Source organism: Schistocerca nitens, chromosome 1 (assembly GCF_023898315.1).
Source record: "Schistocerca nitens isolate TAMUIC-IGC-003100 chromosome 1, iqSchNite1.1, whole genome shotgun sequence".
In the NCBI taxonomy this organism is placed as follows: Eukaryota; Metazoa; Arthropoda; class Insecta; order Orthoptera; family Acrididae; genus Schistocerca; species Schistocerca nitens.
In genome coordinates this window covers 704,758,001-704,779,329 of record NC_064614.1, presented here as the reverse complement: position 1 = coordinate 704,779,329, position 21,329 = coordinate 704,758,001, and the positions used below count along the sequence as shown (strand labels likewise).

General features: G+C 38.3%; 1 protein-coding gene across 3 annotated transcripts in view; it reads left to right on the top strand.

Moving 5' to 3' along the window:
- The window catches only part of LOC126259706 (helicase domino), a 444,931-nt gene that overhangs the window by 219,313 nt on the left and 204,289 nt on the right, over positions 1–21,329 (top strand). For all 3 annotated transcript variants that reach the window (XM_049956690.1, XM_049956698.1, XM_049956682.1), the window contains exons 26-29: positions 5,943–6,139; positions 14,164–14,278; positions 14,456–14,572; positions 18,264–18,488. In XM_049956690.1, coding sequence (XP_049812647.1) covers positions 5,943–6,139; positions 14,164–14,278; positions 14,456–14,572; positions 18,264–18,488 — 654 coding nt within the window. The remainder of the gene's footprint in view (positions 1–5,942; positions 6,140–14,163; positions 14,279–14,455; positions 14,573–18,263; positions 18,489–21,329) is intronic.

Below are 21,329 nucleotides of genomic sequence, written 5' to 3'. Positions count from 1 at the left end.
ATTTTGCTTGTTGCTATAACATCAGCAATTATGTGTTTAACGTTGGTATTATTTAGTGGGGGAGTTAAGTTATATTTTAAGCCTTTGTCAAGTAGCGACATTTCGGAATTTGTGAACTGAATATCTGTAAGATTCATTGTCCTTGGATAAAATTGATGTATATGGTTGACCTTTCCTGAAAGCTTATTTTGTTGTTTAGCTATGAGTAAATCAATTTTTCTCTGATGTCTTTGGGTAATCGCTTTCCGTAAAAAGTCTATTTTCTCATCAATGCTGCTTAGTAAAATAGAAAAAATCAAAGGTGCAAGTTCATTACTTAGCAATAAATGCAGACTATACATTTCGACATTTAAAAAATCTTTTATCTTAAAAGCTTCTCTAATTTCAGATTTAATCCATAAAATACTACTCTTTTGTTGTACATATGTTACATTACTAGATTTGGATTGAATATTGATTTTAGCATATTTTGGTATGATACGTTCCATGAGGCAAATTTTATTAAATTTAATTTTCATACCAAGTTTCATAATTTTGGTTCTAATATTTCTAAACCTTTTGTAATTTCCAATTGCCTGACTAGACAAACTTTGCACAATTTTGGTAAACATTTTTGGAATACAGTGATCAATTAATTGTTATATTTAGATTAAAGTTCAGTCTCGATCACGTTATGTCTGTTTTAATGAGTAACCGGTTTCGGTTTTTTCTATAAAACCATCATCAGACCTGTGAATAAATTTTAAGAAATACTAGATACCAATCTTTAAATGAATGAAAAAGTCTAATGATGTCAAAATTTTTAACAAAATAAAATAAGATTAGTTACTACTATCTGTTAATCAGATATTTAAATGAATCAATTTTATGTTATTAGTGTATTTCCTACTTTTATACTTTGACGATGGCGTCATATTATGAACGCTGATTGGCAGTTATGAAGTAGTGTGACAGGAAGTAGGTGGAGCCTCTGCATATTTAAGCTCGTGCTCAGCACTCATAACCATCAGTTGACTGCACAGCAGCAAGGAGAGCTCCACCTACCAACCCAAGGGAGCCAATGGGTATAACTAATCTTATTTTATTTTGTTAAAAATTTTGACATCATTAGACTTTTTCATTCATTTAAAGATTGGTATCTAGTATTTCTTAAAATTTATTCACAGGTCTGATGATGGTTTTATAGAAAAAACCGAAACCGGTTACTCATTAAAACAGACATAACGTGATCGAGACTGAACTTTAATCTAAATATAACAATTAATTGATCACTGTATTCCAAAAATGTTTACCAAAATTGTGCATTAGCTAATCAATGGACAGCCATCAGTTTCTGCCAATTTATTAATTGAATGCACATCAAAAATTCTTGGAGTTAGTGCAAGAACAGAAATAAACAATCGAGTGTTACTGTAGAAGTTGAGAGATTAGACAATATGTAATGATTCCAAGGCTTCTGGATCAGATAATGTATTTTTAGCGACTCCTGGAAAGACGAAAAAGCAGTCTCACCAACTTTCCAGACTGATGCACTTCAGAGACGTACTTATGCTTACTACAGCAGGAAAGAGTATCCTACCATAGCAAAGTTGCTGATGTCATTAAAAGAAAATGAACTTTTCAAGGATGGGAAAAGTCACTAAAAATTATGTTGAAAGTATGGACTCCTATTACAAAGCACTAGACGGTCGCCATTACAGGGTGTATACAACCCCGGACAGCCGGGAGATCCGGGAAAGACCCGGGAATTTTTCCATCCGGGAGAAAACCGGGAAAAACGCGGGAATTGTTTAGAATTCTGGGAATTTTTCTTTGTTTTAGTTTTCAGTTAAATTTTTGTGATTTTGACTGGTAAGAACCAATACTCTAACAAAGGATGTTACTGTATCCCGCGACTGCAGAATAATACTGCAGCAACAAAACATGAACAAGAGGGGGGAAAAAAAAAGAAAATAAAACTTAAATTGCAAAGGAAGTGCGCCATATACAACAACAAAACAGTGCTCATACAACCGTCTGCCGACAGCAAAGTGTGTCAAAGGCTTTAGGGAGACTGCAATGCTTCAGAACGACAAATTGCCTCCGATGAGCGTGTCGTGACAACTGTTTGAATTAAATTCATTTGAGCAGTTGTGGGCGTGCTCTTGCGCATGCGCAGTTGAGTTGCGTATGAGTACCTTCTCCCACTTCTGGTTACAGAAGTGTGGCTGGGTGCCACTACTTTAATATTGCCCCGGTTCAGAAATAATAGTAAATCTGGGGCTGAAGCACAGAGCAGTCTTAGTTGTGGTGGGGAGGTGGGTCTTCTTCACGTGACCTATTTTTATGTCCAGTGATTATGTTGTTTCCTCTTCATTTGTTGCTCTCACATTAAATGATAACAAAACGGTTTTTTGTGGCTGGGAGATATCAAATAAATTAAAATACGTTTGCATAATTACGGAAAGCCAAAATATGTTATTAGTTTCAGATATTATTTCCACCTTTCTGACAGTCAAGCATTAATCACCTGGCGGAACAATGAAGTTATTTTTGCTGGTTTGCTAAAGAGATTTGACTTTCATTAATCTGTTCTGCTGAGGCAGTCAATTTATTTGAAACGAAGTATTTAATTTCATACTATTGGCTAGTTTCAACTGTTCGCTGCATTTCAAGTGCACATATGGCATTATGCCATAATAAAGAACCAAACATGATATAATACGGTGCTGGTACTCCAAGAAAATTTACATATGAGTGTGCATTTTAAGACGATTCATGCATTTTAGTATGGTTCGCGAAATTCCAACGCTTTTGAAGTATCATCTGATGTCTTGTTTCTTTTATGACATAATGTAAGATCTTTTAATGTTTTACACGTACCAATGTATGTATGGGGTTCCTGCGTCATTGTAGCTGCGCAAGCGCGGTGACGCCTCTTATCTGGCGCTATCTTGCAACTGCTGAAACGAACCTATTTCTAACAGGTCACGGGAAAATATTGCGAATGGTGGTTTGAAAAGCGTTACATTCAAAGCAAATTTCCTTTTGCACAAGATGAACTATATGCAAGAATGTACGATGAATTTCTTAAATCACAAAGCGTTTGACTATGATTTAAAAATAAACTCTTTGAGGACGACGATTTAGAAGAATTTCAAGCCCAGAAGATCAGACATTTACGTCGTTATTAAAAATTTTATTGGCACATTTGTGTGATGTATCTTAAAGTGTAATACACGCAAGAAAGATCAACATTATATGTGGAAGCTTAACTTTTCTTCCAGCTTATAAATCTTCGAGACCAATATTATATGTGAATGCTACGTATATTAATTTTAACCATTAATTTTACTTATTTGTGTGTTCGCACTACTTAAGAGTGATCTTGCTATTGGCTGACTATATCACGTGTCCTATGCTGTCATCAGCTGGCGAGATCACGTGACATGAGCTATGACTGGCTTACAAAAGCCCATCATAATCTTGATTTCAATGCTTCGGAAAGTGACATGCGTTGTTTGGCGGAATTCAAATTTATACCTTCGTAATTGGAAAATATGCAGCGTACATCTTGCTGCACATCTAACGTCTTTCAAAATGTCCCGCAACCCCCCCCCCCCCCCAAAATTCTTTTTTTTAAAGTGTCGAGAAATTCTACATCGGTATATAAAACCATAAACTTTCAAAGGATTGATGAGTTGTACAGTGCCTAGGAAGAGTCTACTGTCACTTAACACGGAAAAAGTGCATTTTCACCCGGGGGAAAGTGTATTTTTAACCCGGAAATCTGGGATAAACCCGGGAATTTTTTTTCCCTTGGCTATGTATACACCCTGTATTACAAAGCACTACACGGACGCAAAGTCCTGTTAGAAAAGGCACATATTGTTACAGCTGGAAGCATATTCATGCTCAAAATTTTGAGCAAGGATATTCGTTCTGTTATATGGCTAAATGAAACGTGGTTAATGCCAAGGAAGCTGTCAGTAAATGCTGGGTGGATGACACTGCAAGCAGTAGTGGTTGGTTGGTTTGTTTGGGGGACGAGACCAAACTGCGTGGTCAGTAGTCTCATCGGATTAGGGAAGGACGGGGAAGGAAGTCGGCCATGCCCTTTCAAAGGAACTATCCTGGCATTTGCCTGGAGCGATTTAGGGAAATCACGGAAAACCTAAATCAGGATGGCCGGAAGCGGGATTGAACTGTCGTTCTCCCGAATGCGAGTCTATCAGTAGTGGTCATCAGCCGACAGGAAGAGGAGCAAGATTAATGGTGATCCATGCAGGATCTTCCAGTGGTTTTGTTCTTGATGTACTTTTAGTTTTTCAGTCCAAAAAGACAGATGATTACCTTAAACACATAGATGACACACCTATTAAAACCGTTTTATGTCCCCACAACAATTTTAATGGGCAATGCTCCATATCTTTCAGTAATACTGAACAAAGCCTCAATCACAGATAACTGCAAAGAAGTTAATGGTGCAGTGGTTACACACACAACATGTTGCCACAGATATGAGCATGACAAAGCTTCTGTTATGTTCACTTGTTAAAGAAAATAAGCCTATGATAATTACATATGTAGTAGACGAAATCACGGTGGATCAGTATCGTACTGTAATAAGGCTGCCACCGTATCGCTGCAGTTTCAACCCCATCGAGTTAGTGTGGAGTGATGTGAAGACATACATAAGGAACAGTAACAAGTCCTTTACAGTAACATAGGTGAGGCTCCTGTGACTGTGGGTGTAGTCTTATGGGTGAAAAAAGTCAAGCACATTGAAAAACTTATTCGGGCGGCACAGACAATGAAAGGTATCATTAGTGACTATAAACAGCTAATGATTTGTCTTGGTGATGATGACGATGAATATGGTTTTGGCGCTGATTCCGGCAACAGTGACGATGGGGAGCTAGGTAGAATTGCACCATTGTCGCTGTAAATTGGTGAGTGAAAAGCTATGGATATAGGTTACTTATAGCATCACTGTCATAATGAAACTTAGAGCGAGGAGTTACTGTCTTTGTTATTATTTATTTTGTAAACTATGTACCGTATTGTTTTCAAGATATCAGTCATCATCAAATACTTATTTCCTGTATTTCTTTGCTCTGATATGGAAAATGTGTGCTTTGTTATGTCAACAGTATTATGCGATTGTTTATTTGCTGTCATTGTGGTAGCAACTCAAAAATGATTGCTCAATAGCTTACATTTACAAGGTGGAATGGAAATCCATATTATCTGGCATGTGTATAGAGGCTGCTGTTGCAACATTGCTATTGCAGTATAGCCAATCTAACTTGGCATAACGTGAACTGTCAAGTGCAATGTGTCGCCGGTGCAAGTATAGTAGTCCTATATAAGTAGGCTGCATCCCTCTCGCCTTGAATGTCACTGCCTTAAATTAACAGTATTTATACTTTTGTAGCTAGAAACCTGTGCATAATCCATAGCCATAATTAATCTTTGGAAAGTAACAATAGAACCAATGGACTGCCATGAAACTGAGACCCACACCATCACACAGCTATCTCCAAGTTTTAAATGTAAAAAGTAACCAGCTGAGCACATGCAGTACACAGGTGTGGAGACTCAGCACCTGTTTTTACAAAGCAGATAGTATTTTTCACATTTGCTCATGTCAGTGCACATTGTATGATCTCAGCAATGTTCATTTTAGCCATGCAAATGCACCCTTGATGATGATGATGACAAGTTTGAAACTTTCTGGCTGACCACAAGTGTTCAGCTCTTAGATGCCATGCCAAACTGACGACAGAAAAAGTTGTACTAGATGCTGTTTGAGCTTTTTCTGACAATCCTCTTGAAAGTTTAACTTTGCTTACCCCAGTGTTTTAGTTTCACTCTTTTGTATAGCCATGATTATTTATTGTGTTTATTTCAAAAGTAACATTAAAAAAATTGTTGTTCACATATTCTTTTTTTTTTTCCAGCTTTTGATGGAACGTTTCAATGCTGATAGGCGCATATTTTGCTTTATATTATCTACTCGCTCTGGTGGTATTGGCGTAAACCTAACTGGAGCAGATACTGTAATATTTTACGACAGTGACTGGAATCCAACAATGGATGCCCAAGCACAAGATCGCTGTCACAGAATTGGCCAGACAAGAGATGTACACATTTACAGGTAATTTAAGCACCGTAATATTCAGTATTCCATTCGAAAAACATTTAAACTTATGTGACACTTTTTATTATTTTGTTTTCTTATTATTCTAGCATTTTAAGTTCAGCATTGTTCTAGTCTGTTAAGTTCACTAATCTTTGCTGAGTTAGAAAGAGAATTGTTGTTTAGAAGTGATTTCTTTGACAGTGATCAGAATTTGAGTGTTAATTATGGCTGTTGTAATTAAAGTCATTTGCATGTTATTAGACTCCTCATGATTCTATATGCTGGGGTGAATTATACTTTAGTAGCAGTACTTTGTGACGAAGAATCATGTGAGAATAATACAAAAATGTACAGCAATAATTGAAACTCATGGATGGAGCAGTACATGAATAAGGGAAACTCAACCACTCTCCTGTAGCAAATCAGTGCGTGGAGCACAGAAACACTTAACAGAAAACAGCATTCACACTAGCTTTCGAACACTAGCTCCTTTTCTTGCATAAGTGGACACATTCACCCCCCCCCCGCTCCCCCCCCCCCCCCCCCCCACACACACAGAGCCAAACATAATATGCAGTTAACTTAACAGCTAGCTCTTAGTTACATTAAACTCAGTATTGGTAATCAGTTGTGCCATGACAATGGGAGTGTTTGTTTACGTGTCTATGCTGATCCACCTTCACTGCAGAGTGGGTGGTGGGTGGTAACATGTACGTGTCGCTTGAGACAGAGGGCCAATATGGATGCTGGCCATCTGGACTTGCCTATTTGCCATGTGAGTTAATAGGTGGCTCTCCTTCATCAGGGTCTGAGAAGACACATACGAGCAGGAGATCGGGACCTCCAGTATTAGGGGCATTGTGGAGCCCCTTAGCTAGATACTGTTCAAGACTGGAAAGAAAGCCAGTGTGTACTTGGTATGTCTGCCAGTGGGACTCATCCGAAATATGGAGGTGGCCTTATCTGCAACTATTGGGTGTGCAGGGTGCAGTTGTCTGCAAGTTGTGACTCATGTCGGCACCAACTATGCATGTTGTGTGGGTCCTGAGGCCATCCTCAGTTCATACAGGCTGATGCTATAGGTGGTGAAGGCTGCTGGCTTAGTGTGTAAGGTGCAAGCAGAGGAACGTATATTGGAAAGACAGATTAGATACCGTAGGAGTAGTAGTGTTTATTGCAGTCGACAAAAATTGTCTCTCTATCAAGTTTGAAATGTGTGACTGTGAAGTTATCTTGTCATGTATAACAGATCTAGATGAAACCAAGCTACTTGTTGGATTCTTTTACCAGCCACCTGACTCAGCTGTGACAGTTCTAGATTCATTCAAAGCAAGTCCACGGTCAGTAATGCATAAATATCCAGATCATACAATAGTAGTTGGAGGTAGCTTTAACCTACTGAGCAAAGACTGGGGCATCTGTGAATTCAATGCAGGGGGTACAGACAGACAATCTTGCAAAGTACTTTTGAGCACATCTCTGAAAACTGTCTTGAGCAGCTGGTTCGGCGGGCCACACTTGGTGGAAATACCTTAGTTAAAACTGGCAGGACGATATCAATGGTGTTAGTGTAGAGGTGAATGTTAATGATCATGATGTTGTCATAGAAATTTTGCCTACAGAGGTTAACAAATCAGTCAAGATGATTAGGAATCTGTTTAAACTTTGTTTCAGGTAGAAAGAGCACATATGCAGTTGTTAGCATTTCACTTAAACAATGAATTGATGTAGGGGAATATTAATAAACAAAACTAATAAAATAAAATAAGATTAGTACTTGGCAAGGCTACATCAGGAGGTATAAAACATGAAGAGTGATACATAGACCAATTAAAAGAAGAAACAATTATCAACGTAACTACAGAATACATAAGGAACTTAAGAATGTCAATAAGATAAACAGAAATAAATAAATGCAGGGAAATGAAGGCTTGAGGGAACATACAGTAAATGCAATCTTTGAGAGAGTGGTGGTATTGCATTTTAGCATTAACATTATATTCAAAATAGTGGCTATGTAACAGTTTGCTTTAAATAAATGAACAAAGTAAAATTGAACAATATTTGATGAGACAACTAAAGAGGTGTTAAACATGGACATTAATGCAAGTACCAGTTAAAGAAAGCCTTAACTACTGAAACCACAGTGTATATGGAATACATAGACAACTTCAATAAAGCAAAAGAACTTAATGAATACAGGAAAATGGGAATATGTAGGAACAGACAGTGTGGGAAGTAGTGAATAACGGAGATGATTATATAAAGTTCAGGAGAGGGGAAGTGTTGAGCTGTGTGGGGTCATTTAGGATTAGATCCGGACTGTGAGCAAGATGTTTTTTTAATTTCCAGGGCTTCCAGCAGGTTGACTTTATGGCCTTTGTTTGCTAATTGAACTTGGTTCTGTCTCCAGATGAACAAAAAGTGCTTGAGAAAGCTTTTAAATATGCTTCTCCCAACCCTCCATCAGAAAAACAACCGGATGTTATGAAAGTAGGTATTGAATATGCTCTAACGAAAGACACCACTGCAAAATATTTAGTTGCCAATGCACTAAAGAATGAAACCAAATTTGAAACATCTCACGGTCTGTTGACTTTCACGCCCTCGAGTCATTAAAACAGGAATTGTAACACCAAGATATCAATGCCACAAAATCTAATAAAGGCAGCAGTATTGTACTTTTGAACAAATGTGATTTCATGAACAAATGTGATTTCATGAATACCACAGGCTACCAAGTCCTTCCTAAAGACTCTGCTAAATTATTCAAATAGGATGTTAAATATGCAATCAGTTCATGCAAAAGCATATTCCCTGAGTTTGAAGCCAAACTATTAAATAATATGAACCCATTGCCACCTAGAATGTATGGGCTTCCTAAACTGCATAAATAAGATGTTTCTATTCGTCCAGTTGTATTATCATTCACTACTCCATCTTACAAACTAGCTAGTAAACTGGATGTCCTAATTAAGAGCAAGACTTAATTTCAAACCAAAGCATGGTATTTCAAAATCTGTGGACCTAGTAAATAAGTTAAAAGGTATATCTGTCTTCCTCAGTGATAAATTAGTATCCTTTGATGCCTGCAGTTTGTTTCCTAACATACCACTGGTAGAATGCATTGATATTCTGACAGAGCTGTTGCACAAGTCTAATGTCAATCCGGTGGAATTGAATGACTTGAGACTGGCCACCCAGACTTGCCTGGCACAGAGCTATTTAAACTTCCAAGTCGCTCTTTATAAACAATTAGATTGTTTGGCTATGATGGTTCCCCTCTTAGTCCACTGTTGGCTGAAATAATTATGGATCATTTTGAACATAATTTTCCAAAAACAGAACCTTTCAGTGCAAATATCAAAAACTGGTTTAGATATGTAGATGATGTCCTGTGTATGTGGACTGGTACTACTAGACAACTCAATACATTTTTGAAAAACCTGAACAGTCAACATAAAAATATTCAGTTCACAATTAAGATTAGCAACAAATCCATAATCTCACCATTGACAATACACACACACACACACACCTTCAAAATGTATAGAAAAACTACAACTACAGGCACAGTAATACCTTCTTGCTCACAACACCCCATAGCTCACAAACATGCAGCTTTCCAGTCAATAGTACACCATCTCATATCTACCCGTATGTCCAGGGATGATTTTGAAGCAGAGTTAGATACAGTAAAATTTATTGCCACAACCAATGGCAACAGCCAGTTCTTATTGGCCACATCCTGCACAGGAAACAAAAATGGAAAATTATACCCCTCCTCTATGCCCCACCTGCTTCCCCATCTATTGTCTGCAAGAAATGGTGTACACTACCATTTCTAGGTGAGGTATCACAGATTGTTGCCAAAGCACTGAAAGCTTGCAAGTATAGGCTTTCCTACTATGTCGAGAACATGACAGTCCAGTGTGTTTTTAATAGCAAAGATAAGACCCAGTTATTATCCAACAGTGGGGTATATAAAATCACCTGTTCTGATTGTGACAAATTTTACATCGGTCAGTCAGGCAGAGACATAGCAACTAGGCTGGCTGAACATGAATGCAGCTGGAGGTTACACAATTGTGACTCCTCATTTGCTGAGCACGTACTGTGTGAGGGTCACAACTACCAGCCAGTGCCCCATGTACGAGGGTCACTCCAAAAGAAATGCACACTATTTTTTTTAAATCCATCTTTTATTCTACATGTTTGAAAGTTTTACAGTGTGTAGATACATCCTTTACGAACAAAATTTTCATTTCTCCACATAATTTCCATCTCTCTCAACTGCCGTACGCCATCTTGGAACCAGCGCCTGTATACCCACTCGGTAAAATTGTGCACCAACCTGTTGGAGCCACTGTTTGGCAACATGCACAAGGGAGTCATCATCTTTAAACCTTGTTCCACGAAGAGAGTCTTTCAGTTTCCCAAAGAGATGATAGTCACATGGATCCAGGTCAGGACTGTAAGGCGGGTGTTTCAGTGTTGTCCATCCGAGTTTTGTGATCGCTTCCATGGTTTTTTGACCGACATGTGGCCATGCATTGTTGTGCAACAACAAAACATCCTGCATTTGCCGATGTGGTCGAACACGATGAGTCAAGCTTGAAGTTTCTTCAGTGTCGTAACATATGCATCAGAATTGGCATGATGTCCACAAGCAAGAGTCCTTCGGAATCGAAAAACACTGTAGCCATAACTTTTCCAGCAGAAGGTGTGGTTTTGAATTCTTTTTTCTTGGGTGAATTTGCATGATGCCACTCCATTGATTGCCTCTTAATCTCTGGTGAATAATGATGGAGCCATGTTTCATCACCTGTCACAATTCTTCCAAGAAATTCATCTCCACCATTCTCATACTGTTTCAAAAGTGCGCTGCATACTGTTTTTCATGTTTCTTTGTGAGCCACTGTCAACATCCTGGGAACCTACCTGGCACAAACCTTTTTTTAACGCCAACACTTTCAGTATTCTGCAAACACTTCCTTCCCCTATCCCAACATAGCATGACAGTTTGTTCACTGTGATGCATCTGTCAGCAGTCACCAATTCGTTAATACTCGGCACATTGTCTGGAGTGTGTGCAATACGTGGCCTGCCGCTGCGAGGACAATCCTCAATATTGCCGTGCCCGCTTTCATCACGTAACCTGCTTGCCCACAGACTAACTGTACTGCGATCGACAGCAGCATCTCGATACACTTTTTTCAACCTCTTGTGGACGTTTCCCACTGTCTCGTTTTCACAGCACAGGAATTCTATGACAGCACGTTGCTTCTGACGAACGTGAAGTGTAGCAGCCATCTTGAAGACATGCTGTGATGCCACCACTCACAGGAACAGGTTGAATTAAGTTTAAAAACAAGTGGGAAGGTTGTATCTACACACTGTAAAACTTCCATACATGCAGAATGAAAACTGTATTTTTACAAAACTAGTGTGCATTTCTTTTGGAGTGACCCTCTTACCTCCCTTAGCAAACAAAGGCCATAAATTCAACCTGCTGGAAGCCCTGGAAATTGAAAAACATCTTGCTCACAGTCCGGATCTAATCCTAAATGATCCCACACAGCTCAACACTTCCCCTTTCCTAAACTTTATATAATCGTCTCTGTTATTTACTACTTCCCACACTGTCTGTTCCTACATATTCCCATTTTCCTGTATTCATTAAATTCTTTTGTTTTATCGAAGTTGCCTATGTATTCCATATAGACTGTAGTTTCAGGCTTTCTTTTAACTGGTACTTGTATTACTCTCCATGTTTAACACCTCTTTAGTTGTCTCATCAAATATTGTTCATATTTTATTTGTTCATTTATTTAATGCAAACTGTTATATAGCCGCTGTTCTGAATATAATGTTAATGCTAAAATGCAGTACCACCACTCTCTCAAAGATTGCATTTACTGTATGTTCCCTCAAGTGCCTCCATTTCCTTGCAATTATTTATTTCTGTTTATCTTATTGATTTTCTTAAGTATCTTATGTATTCTGTAGTTACACTAATAATTGTTTCTTCTTTTAATTGGTTTGTGTATCACTCTCCATGTTTTATACCTCCTGATGTAGCCTTGTCAAGTACTAATTTTATATTATTTTATTAGTTTTGTTTATTAATAGAAACTGTTATGAAGGCATGCTGTTCCTATTTTGTGTTAAAGTTTTTCCTGTCTACTCCATTTTTATTTATTTACTGTTCAATTTTTTACTTTTTCATTGCATTACTACCACACTGTCAAAAATGTTACTTAACTGTATGTTTCTGCTTCAGTTTAGATGTGTTACTTCTCTTCCAATGTTGTTAGCAAACATTGTAACTTCTTTGGTAACAATACTCAGTAAATGTCTGAAGATGGTTTCGTAAGCTGAAAACCAGTTAACACAATAAAAGTAATATTGTAGAACAAAATCAAACTAGTGCTTTTCATTTATTATACTGTCGTTTGACCATCGCACAGAGTTCTATGGGGACAACATAGTAAGAAGCATCCCTGGTGTAGAGAAACAACTGAAAGAGTCAAAAACAAAGAAGTCACCAGGTCCAGATGGAATCCCAGTTCAATTTTACACAGAGTTCTCTATGGCATTGGCCCCTTAGCTAGCAGTTATTTTGAATTTATCTCTCTCTCCAAGGGCAAAGTCCCAAGTGACTGAAAAAAAGCGCAGGTGACTCCTGTGTATAAAAAGGGTAAAAGAATGGACCGACAAAATTACAAACCAATATTCTTAATATCAGTTTGCTGCTGAATTCTTGAAAATATTCTGAGTTCAAATATAATAAATTTCCTGGAGACCGAAAAGCTGATGTCCATGAATCAGCACGGTTTTAGAAAGCATCATTCATGTGAAACTCAACTTTCCCTTTTCATTCATGATACACTGTGAACTGTCTATGAGGGGCAATTGGGAGGCTCCATATTCCTAAATTTATGAAAAGCATTTGACACTGTAGCCCACTGCAGACTGTTAATGAAGGTACGAGCATATGGAATAGGTTCCCAGGTATGTGAGTGGCTCAAAGACTTCTTTAGTAACAGAACCCAGTATGCTGTTTTCATGTCAAATGTTCATGAGAGACAAGATTATTGTCAATAGTGCCCCAAGGAAGTGTAATAGGACCACTGTTATTTTCTGTACACATAAATGATTTGGCAGACAGGGTGGGCAGCAGTTTGCAGTTGTTTACTGATGATATTGTGTTGTATGGAAAGGTGTCGAAGCTGAATGACTGTAGGAGGATACAAGTTGACTTATGCAAAATTTCTAGTTGGTGTGATGAATGGCAGCTGACTTTAATGTGGAAAAATGTAACTAATGTGGATGAGTAAGAAAAGCAAACCTATAATGTTTGGATACAGCGTTAGTAGTGTCCTGTTTGACACAGTCATGCCATTTAAATATCTGGGTGTAGTATTGCATAGCAGTATGAAATGAAACAAGTATGTCAGGATTATGGTAGGGAAGGTGAGTGGTCGACTTGAGTTTATTGCGAGAATTTTCAGAGGAGATCGCATATAGGACTCTTAGTCAGTTCTTGAGTACTGCTTGAGTGTTCAGTAGTTGGATTAAAGGAAGATGTTGAAGCAATTAAGAGGTGGGCTGCTAGATTTGTTACCGGTAGATTTGAACCACAGAAGTGTTACAGAGGTGCTCAAATGGGAACTCCTGGAGGGAAGGTGACACACTTCTTGAGGAACACTATAGAGATAATGTAGAGAACTGCATTTGGAGCTGACTGCAGAAAGATTCTACAGCTGGCAACATACATTTCGTATAAGGACAATGGAGCCAAGATATGAGGAATTAGGGCTCGTACGGTAACTTCCTGACTTGTTTTTCGCTCATTCTATTTTCAAGTGGAATAGGAAGGTAAATGAGTATTGGTGCTACAGGATACCCACCGCCATGCATTGTACAGTGGCTTGCATAGTATATATGTAGATGCAGATATAAATCTAGTTTTTACAGATTCTTTCTTTGATTTACATGTTTCGATAGTAGTAACCACTGTAATTACTAATTTCCAGGCTTGTTAGTGAAATGACTGTTGAAGAAAATATTCTGAAGAAGGCTAATCAGAAACGATTGTTGGGAGATCTTGCAATTGAAGGAGGAAACTTCACAACAGCATATTTTAAAAAAGTAGGTGACCAATATGTACAGTGTATTAGTCATTCAGCTGATTATTACATATTAATGTGTGACTAATTTCATTTGTCTTTCACTCTGTGTAGTTTGAATGGTTTCCTAAATGAGTTGATTTTTAATTGTATTTCCCGTTTTAATTGTGTGTAATATATTGAAATTGTTTGTTTCCAGTCAACAATCCAGGATCTCTTTAATATTGATATCAATGAAGATGACCCATCAAGAAGAATGGCCGAAATTTTGGAAAAGGATAATGAAAAAGAGAAAAAGTCCAAGGATGAATCTCAGGTATGCTATACCTGTTGCAAGATAATAAATAACTGTTCAGTTCACCATGTAAATTAAATGTGTGTATTGTGCCTTGAGGAAGGTTAAGCTGAATGGCTTCAGATTTGCCACTTACTAATATGCAAACGAAAGTGGAGTGTTTTGAGGAATTGAACATTTTATAACAGAGGTACAGTGTCTGTATCTTAGTTACATGGCAATACCCTTCAGATATACAGGCAAGTCCTAATGACTTTGTAATGTGGTCCCTGCTTAAGATACATCACCTTTTTAGGGAAGGGCTCAACTTTGATTTTGCAATATCAGTATTTCTGAGAATTTTATTTTCTGGTAACTGTGATTTTTAGTTGTGATTTGTCACAGTTTAAAATCGCAATTTATGAATTCACAACTTGCATCCCTCTGGAACATTAAAATGTGGTTTCTGCTATCACTGTAGATGTTAACACTATGATTAGGTCACAAGCAGCAACTAACAGGCACTAGTAAGTGCATTTACTAACTGATATTTCTGGGCAGATGAGCTGTGTTAATGCAATGAAAATGGTATGTTCTCCCACATAAAGTGTGCTAACTGAGTATTTCAAGAGAGTGTCATTGAAGTCATTATGTGATCTGAAAGAGATGATAAATAATTGTGAAACATACTTTGAATAATGAGAATTCCATTCTCCCCTTATTCAGGCTGTCCCATACCCAAAATGTTTTGACAAGCAGTTACTGACAAACACTTAAGAAAGTATTTTAAAGTTGACATGCAAGTGAGAAGTGTGGGAGGTACAGGTCTTCCAGTTAAAAGCTGACACCAGGAATAGTTAAAGTGCAGTTTTTTGAATGTACACTCAGAAGTTTACCTGTGTATTGTGGAGCTGAAAAAATATGCATCTTGTGAATAAACTATGTTAAAAATTTGGGAAAAGTTACGTAGTGGACTCCACTTCCGTTTTTCATGGTTTCTGTAATAACTGATCCACAATTCTAGTAAATGGGAAGGTGTTTCCTTCAAAAGAAAAAAAATGAAGTCAAATATTTCTCTGCTTCTGCCAAAATGTAACTAGTGCTTGATGTTTTTGTGTGGTTATGACAGCATAGCATTTAAAAAAAAAGAAAAGAGAAGAAAACGATCATTTTGCCATATTGTTTCTTAAGTAGGTGGTGATATGATTCCCTATTGACTTCTAATTTAGAGTAATATGTTTTCCTTTAATGGATTTTTAATTGACATGATAGTTTGAGGAAAGACAGATACCATGTACAGTGGAGTCGTGTGTTGGTACATCCTCATTACTACACTTTCCTACATAGTAAATTCCTTTTTTGGAAGTCCCAGTCTCAGTTGCAATATACACAGGTTAAAATCATTCGTTTATACTTTCTCCCTCCTCGTTTATCGTTTTCAGATTGGGTTGTACAGGTGCTGTTTGGCTGCTGCAGTATTTGTTGCCAAGAGTTTCAGGTATTGTGGGAACGGGATGTTTGTGGCCTTCTGGTTAGGAAAAGTGCAGGGAGACTGTGCTGTTCAGTGCTGGCAACTTTGCGTGTCATACAAATCATTTGCTACCATAGAAATGACAGAGAGAAATAGTTTGTATAGGTTGGCAGTAGCTCCGATCACTTCTGATTTCTGTAGCAGCGGAACAATAAATCAACTACTTATTAGTGTGTAACTCAGTCATGTGTTTTCTTCGTTAGTGTTTAGCATTTGACACACTCTCTCTCTCTCTCTCTCTCTCTCTCTCTCTCTCTCTCTCTCTCTTTCAAATAGTGTAGTGATACGTCGTGGACAAAAAGACAGTGTGACAAGATAAGAAAACTGGAACATTAATCAGAAAGTGGACAAAAATTCCCCCATTAAGCATGTTGATATTGCATGAAAACTGAATGTTTCTCCATCAACATTAACATTAAATACAGTAATGAGCAAATGAAAACTAATTGGAGCAGCATGTTTGGAAGCAGTAAGTGACAAACAAAAATAAGTGCATGACAGTCACTTTCTGGAACTGGAAAAGGTGCTGTGGAAATAGATAAAACAAGCTCATGCCATGAATGTTTCAATGGGTGGTACTGTGATTCGCACTAAAGCAATATATTTGGCACCAAAGTTGAGACACTCAGATTTCAAAACATCCAATAGTAGATCAAAAGATCCAAGAACTGAAATAATTTAAAATATTAATGTGTTCAGGGTGACACTGGAAGTGTTAAACATTGACACTGTTCAGTCATGGAAAAATACTTTTCCATCATACAAAAATACTGTCCCAGTGATGTTTATAGTGCAGCTGAAACAGGCTTATTTGTTCAAGTTCTGTCTAATGAAGCTCTTGAGTTCAGAGGAGAGAAATGCCACAGCACAAAATTTAGTAAAGATAGGCTAATTGTCTTATTATTTTGTAATGAAAATAAATGTAATAACTGGAAAGGTAAAGAGTCCACAAGGCTTAAAAATGTGCAGACATTTCTATGTAAGTATACATCTAATTTGAAAACATGGGTAACGACAACTATATTTGGACAAATCTTGTGTGCAAGTTCGGGTGCTAGAAATAGAAATTTTGTGTATTGGTCGGTGTGAAGTTTATCCCCAAAGACACATCGTATTAGTGTAATATAAATTTTTCTTCCCATCTGTATAAGCCACATTCAGCCACTCAACCAAGGCAGTATACATTGCCTGAAACAAAAATACAAGAACAGGCTGGACTGTCTTCGTATTGCAGTGAGAAAGGTAACAATCTTAGATGCTGTACATTTTGTAAGAAGTGCGTGGAATTCTGTGCATAAAATCTGAAACTGCTTGAAGAAGACTGCTTTCATCGGATGGTACTTATGGAAGACATCACACCAGAAAAAGAAGTAATTGCAGCTGAACAATGGCTGCAAAAATGGGGAAGGAAGGAAACACACAGTACCTTAGCATCGCTGCATTTGTTGACAGTGACGAAGGTGTTGCCATCTGATAGTTCATGGCAGTTAATAAAGTCTTACACAACAAATGGCAGAGATACAAGAAGAAAGTGAAAATGAGGATGAACCAGAATCTTTGCCACTTCCTACACATCCATAATGATCCCATTCTTCGAATTTATTGAGGGTGTGATGCCCCTCTAGAACTCAAAAAATTACATGTCCGACGTATTTTATTTAGCCAATTTCACCTTATTTAACACATTTTTGCTTCTTGCATACTAATGTGTAATTTTGAGAGTTTATGGGTGTTATATTATGAACATGTTCTTGAAAAGGCACATTTTGAATTATAATTTATTTAGATTGCATGTCAGGCAGTGTGGCATTAAAAGATTGCATATTGCCAAATCCAAAAATTTGGTACCCTTAATTCTGAATTACCACCAACAAAAACATCAAATCATCACCAAATGATGTAATTTTCAGTAGTACTTTTTCCCACTTATGACCTTCAAAATCTGTGGTCCCTTCAAAAATGTTTTTGGGAGATTCCGCCATAAAAACACCATCGGGTCACCCATAGACATGTGAACAAGAAGGTGATGGGTGTAGTTAGCCTTAGACTTGCATCATTTGTCAGACACTCACAGTGGCTATTTATCTACTTCATGTACTGTATTTCCTAACACTGTTGTCTATATTTTATCCATAAATTAGCATTTTATATAAATATATTTTAACATAAATGGTCATTACAGGTATGTTCTTTCTTTTACAGGCACCCACTGAAGAAAAGGCTGCTTTAGGTGCTCTAGAATCAGCTTTGGCTGCTGCAGAAGATGAATCTGATGTCCTTGCTGCAAGAACTGCCACAGCTGAGGCAGCTGCTGATCTTGCAGAATTTGATGAGTCTATTCCACTAGAGGAAGCAGAAGGAAATGCAGCTTCAGGAGAACAGGAAATTAGCAAGGCAGAACAAGAAGTCAGACAGTTAGAACAACAGGTAAATGTGCAACCAGAAAGGTTCACAGTGTTTCTGGACATTCATACTTACTACTTTGTGTACTCCATTTTATACATTGGATGCCTCATATTTGCAGTAAAATAGTAATTCCCAGACTGTCTGCCCTGAATTCATTTTCTTCCAACACTCCGCACATCCACCTTAAACCTTTAAACTAACAATCCTGGATGCCCCATTGCAGTTTGTTATTGTGCCCTGACTGAATGAATTTCAGCCCTCATTGACCAATACCTACAATCAGTTGCCCAAAATCTAGCCTTCCACATCAGAGATACCAACTGCTTCCTCCTCTTACTCTCCGTCATCTCCACACTTGTACCTCCTGGATCTCTCCTCTTCATTATTGACATCACTTCTGTTTACGCCAACATGCCTCATGCCCATGGTCTTGGCCACTATTGAACACAATCTCTCCCAATGTCCTTTAGGCTCCAAACCTACTACCTCATTCGTCATACACCGTCCTGACTGTTTCCAAAACTCTAAACACCTCATCTGGGTCAGGTTCATTGATGACTTCTTCATGAGCTGGATGTAGGACCAAGACACACTGTTGTCATTCCTTCACAACCGTAACAACTTCTCTCCCATCCGCTTCACTTGATCTACTTCCAAACAGCATGCCACCTTCCTGGACATTAAGCTTCTCCTCTCCGATGGCTCCATCCACACCTGTGTCCACATTAAACCCACCAACAGTACTTGCATTTTGATAGCTGCCCCTGCTCCTCCCCAAACAGTTCCTCCCATACAGCTTAGCCACCCAGGATGGCATAACTGCAGTGACAAGAATGGCCTTGCCCGGTATGATGAAGGTCTCATAAAAGCCTTCACAGACAGGCACTACCCCCAGACCTAGTCTGCAAATAGATTTTTCATGCCATATCCCCAAACACCCCCAGTTGTCCAAACACCCCAAGAACCAGCTACAGATGAGTACTGCCTTTGTCACCCATTCCATCCTGGACTGGAACAGCTGAACCACATCGTTTGTCAGGGCTTTGATTATCTATCATTATGCCCTGATGTGAGGAACATCCTACTCAAGATCCTTCCCACCCCCCTTAAAGCAGTGTTCCGTACACAACACCTTGCCGCAGGGATCATCCCTGTGGAAGACCCAGATGCGAGACCTGCGCAATCCAGCCACCACAAACTTCCTGTTCCATCCCTGACAGGCGTATTGTACCCAGTCAGTGGCTGGGCCATGTGTGAAAACAGCCAAGTCATATACCTACTCTCCTGCAATCATTGCACAGCTTTTTATATTGGTAGGACTCCCAACTAGCTGTCGACCTGGATTAACAGCCACTGCCAAACTGTGGCCAAGAGCAAAGTGGCCATCTTGTGGCACAGCATGCAGCTGAGCATAACAGGCTTGGTTTCAATGGCTGCTTCACCACCTGAGCTATCAAGATCCTCCCCTCCACCAGTAGCTTTCTGAACTGCACAGATGGAAGTTATCCTTATAACACATTCTCCCGTCCTGGTATTATGTAATTATCTCAGCCTTGACCTATGGTAACCTACTGTTACCACATCCTCCATCCTACAGTTTCCACCCCCTCTGTCCTATCACCTCCTCCCAATTAATGTCTCCTCATCCTCAGCATGTTTCACTCTCTGCTAACGCATCCACTAATCTCTTTCCCCATCTCCGTTCCTCTCTTTTCCCATTCCTCACCAACCATCCCCTTACTCTCCCACATCCTCCTGATGCTGCACCTGCTAGCCTTGTCATGCTGCCATCCAGTCCCAGTATGCTCCATCAGACAGTACTCTTCTCTCCCCCACCCATACCCAGATATCCCTCCCCTTCCCAGCACCACTCCAGATTGCTGCTTTCATTCAGTGCGAGAGTTGCATTCTGGCTGCAGTGGCCGGTGGTAGCATTTTGTGTGTGTGTGTGTGTGTGTGTGTGTGTGTGTGTGTGTGTGTGTGTTTTCTGAAGAAGGGTTTGGCCAAAAGCTCAATGTGTAACAGTCCGTTTGTTATGCCTGTCTGCAATTTAATGTGTTGTCTTTACAGCAAGTAGCAACGCATCCTTTTCATTATATTGTTCATATTCCAATCTGGACTTTCCATTGGTCTAACAAAAATCTTTGTCATAACAGTCTCAGATCTGTAATATGTAACGTATGATGTGTTAGCTTCCTCTTTATTTATTTGTAAACCCATATATATGGTGGAACAAATTATTTGTTTCTAATTGAGAATGATATAATTTTTTCCACTATTAGAGTGTCTGAATTTTGTGTGTGTTTCATGAATTTCCTCATATTAATACATGTGTTAACTGTGTCCACAGCTCATTCCATATTAAAATTTAACTTAAACCTTATGTGATACTGTTTCTTATGTAATATAATGTGATTCTTCTAAGCAAAGTTGGTTAGTGATAAAAGACTGGACTGATGATGAGAATAACATTTTCAGTTCAGGTGCACGTATTCTAGTTTAAAATTCTTAATCTGGGCACATGTACTTTCCTGAAAATGCTTCTGTTAAGGTGATTACTTTGTAATAAAAATAAATTAAAGGGTAAGATAAGCGGAGAAAAGAAAGGAAAATGAATGAATACATTTCTATTTATGACAGCTGGGCAACAAAGGTGTATCACTATCTTCACGCTGACATTGATAGAAGTTACATTATCAATTAATTTTTATGTATTTATTTTTTTCCAAAATGTGACACACTATCATAGTTGTTATATAAGTAATTTAAAAAAAATTTAAAAAAATAAAAAAAGTACATATTCCTTTAACTTTTGTGATTCTCAGGAAATTAGCTACCCTTACTTTTACTCTCATCAGGCTT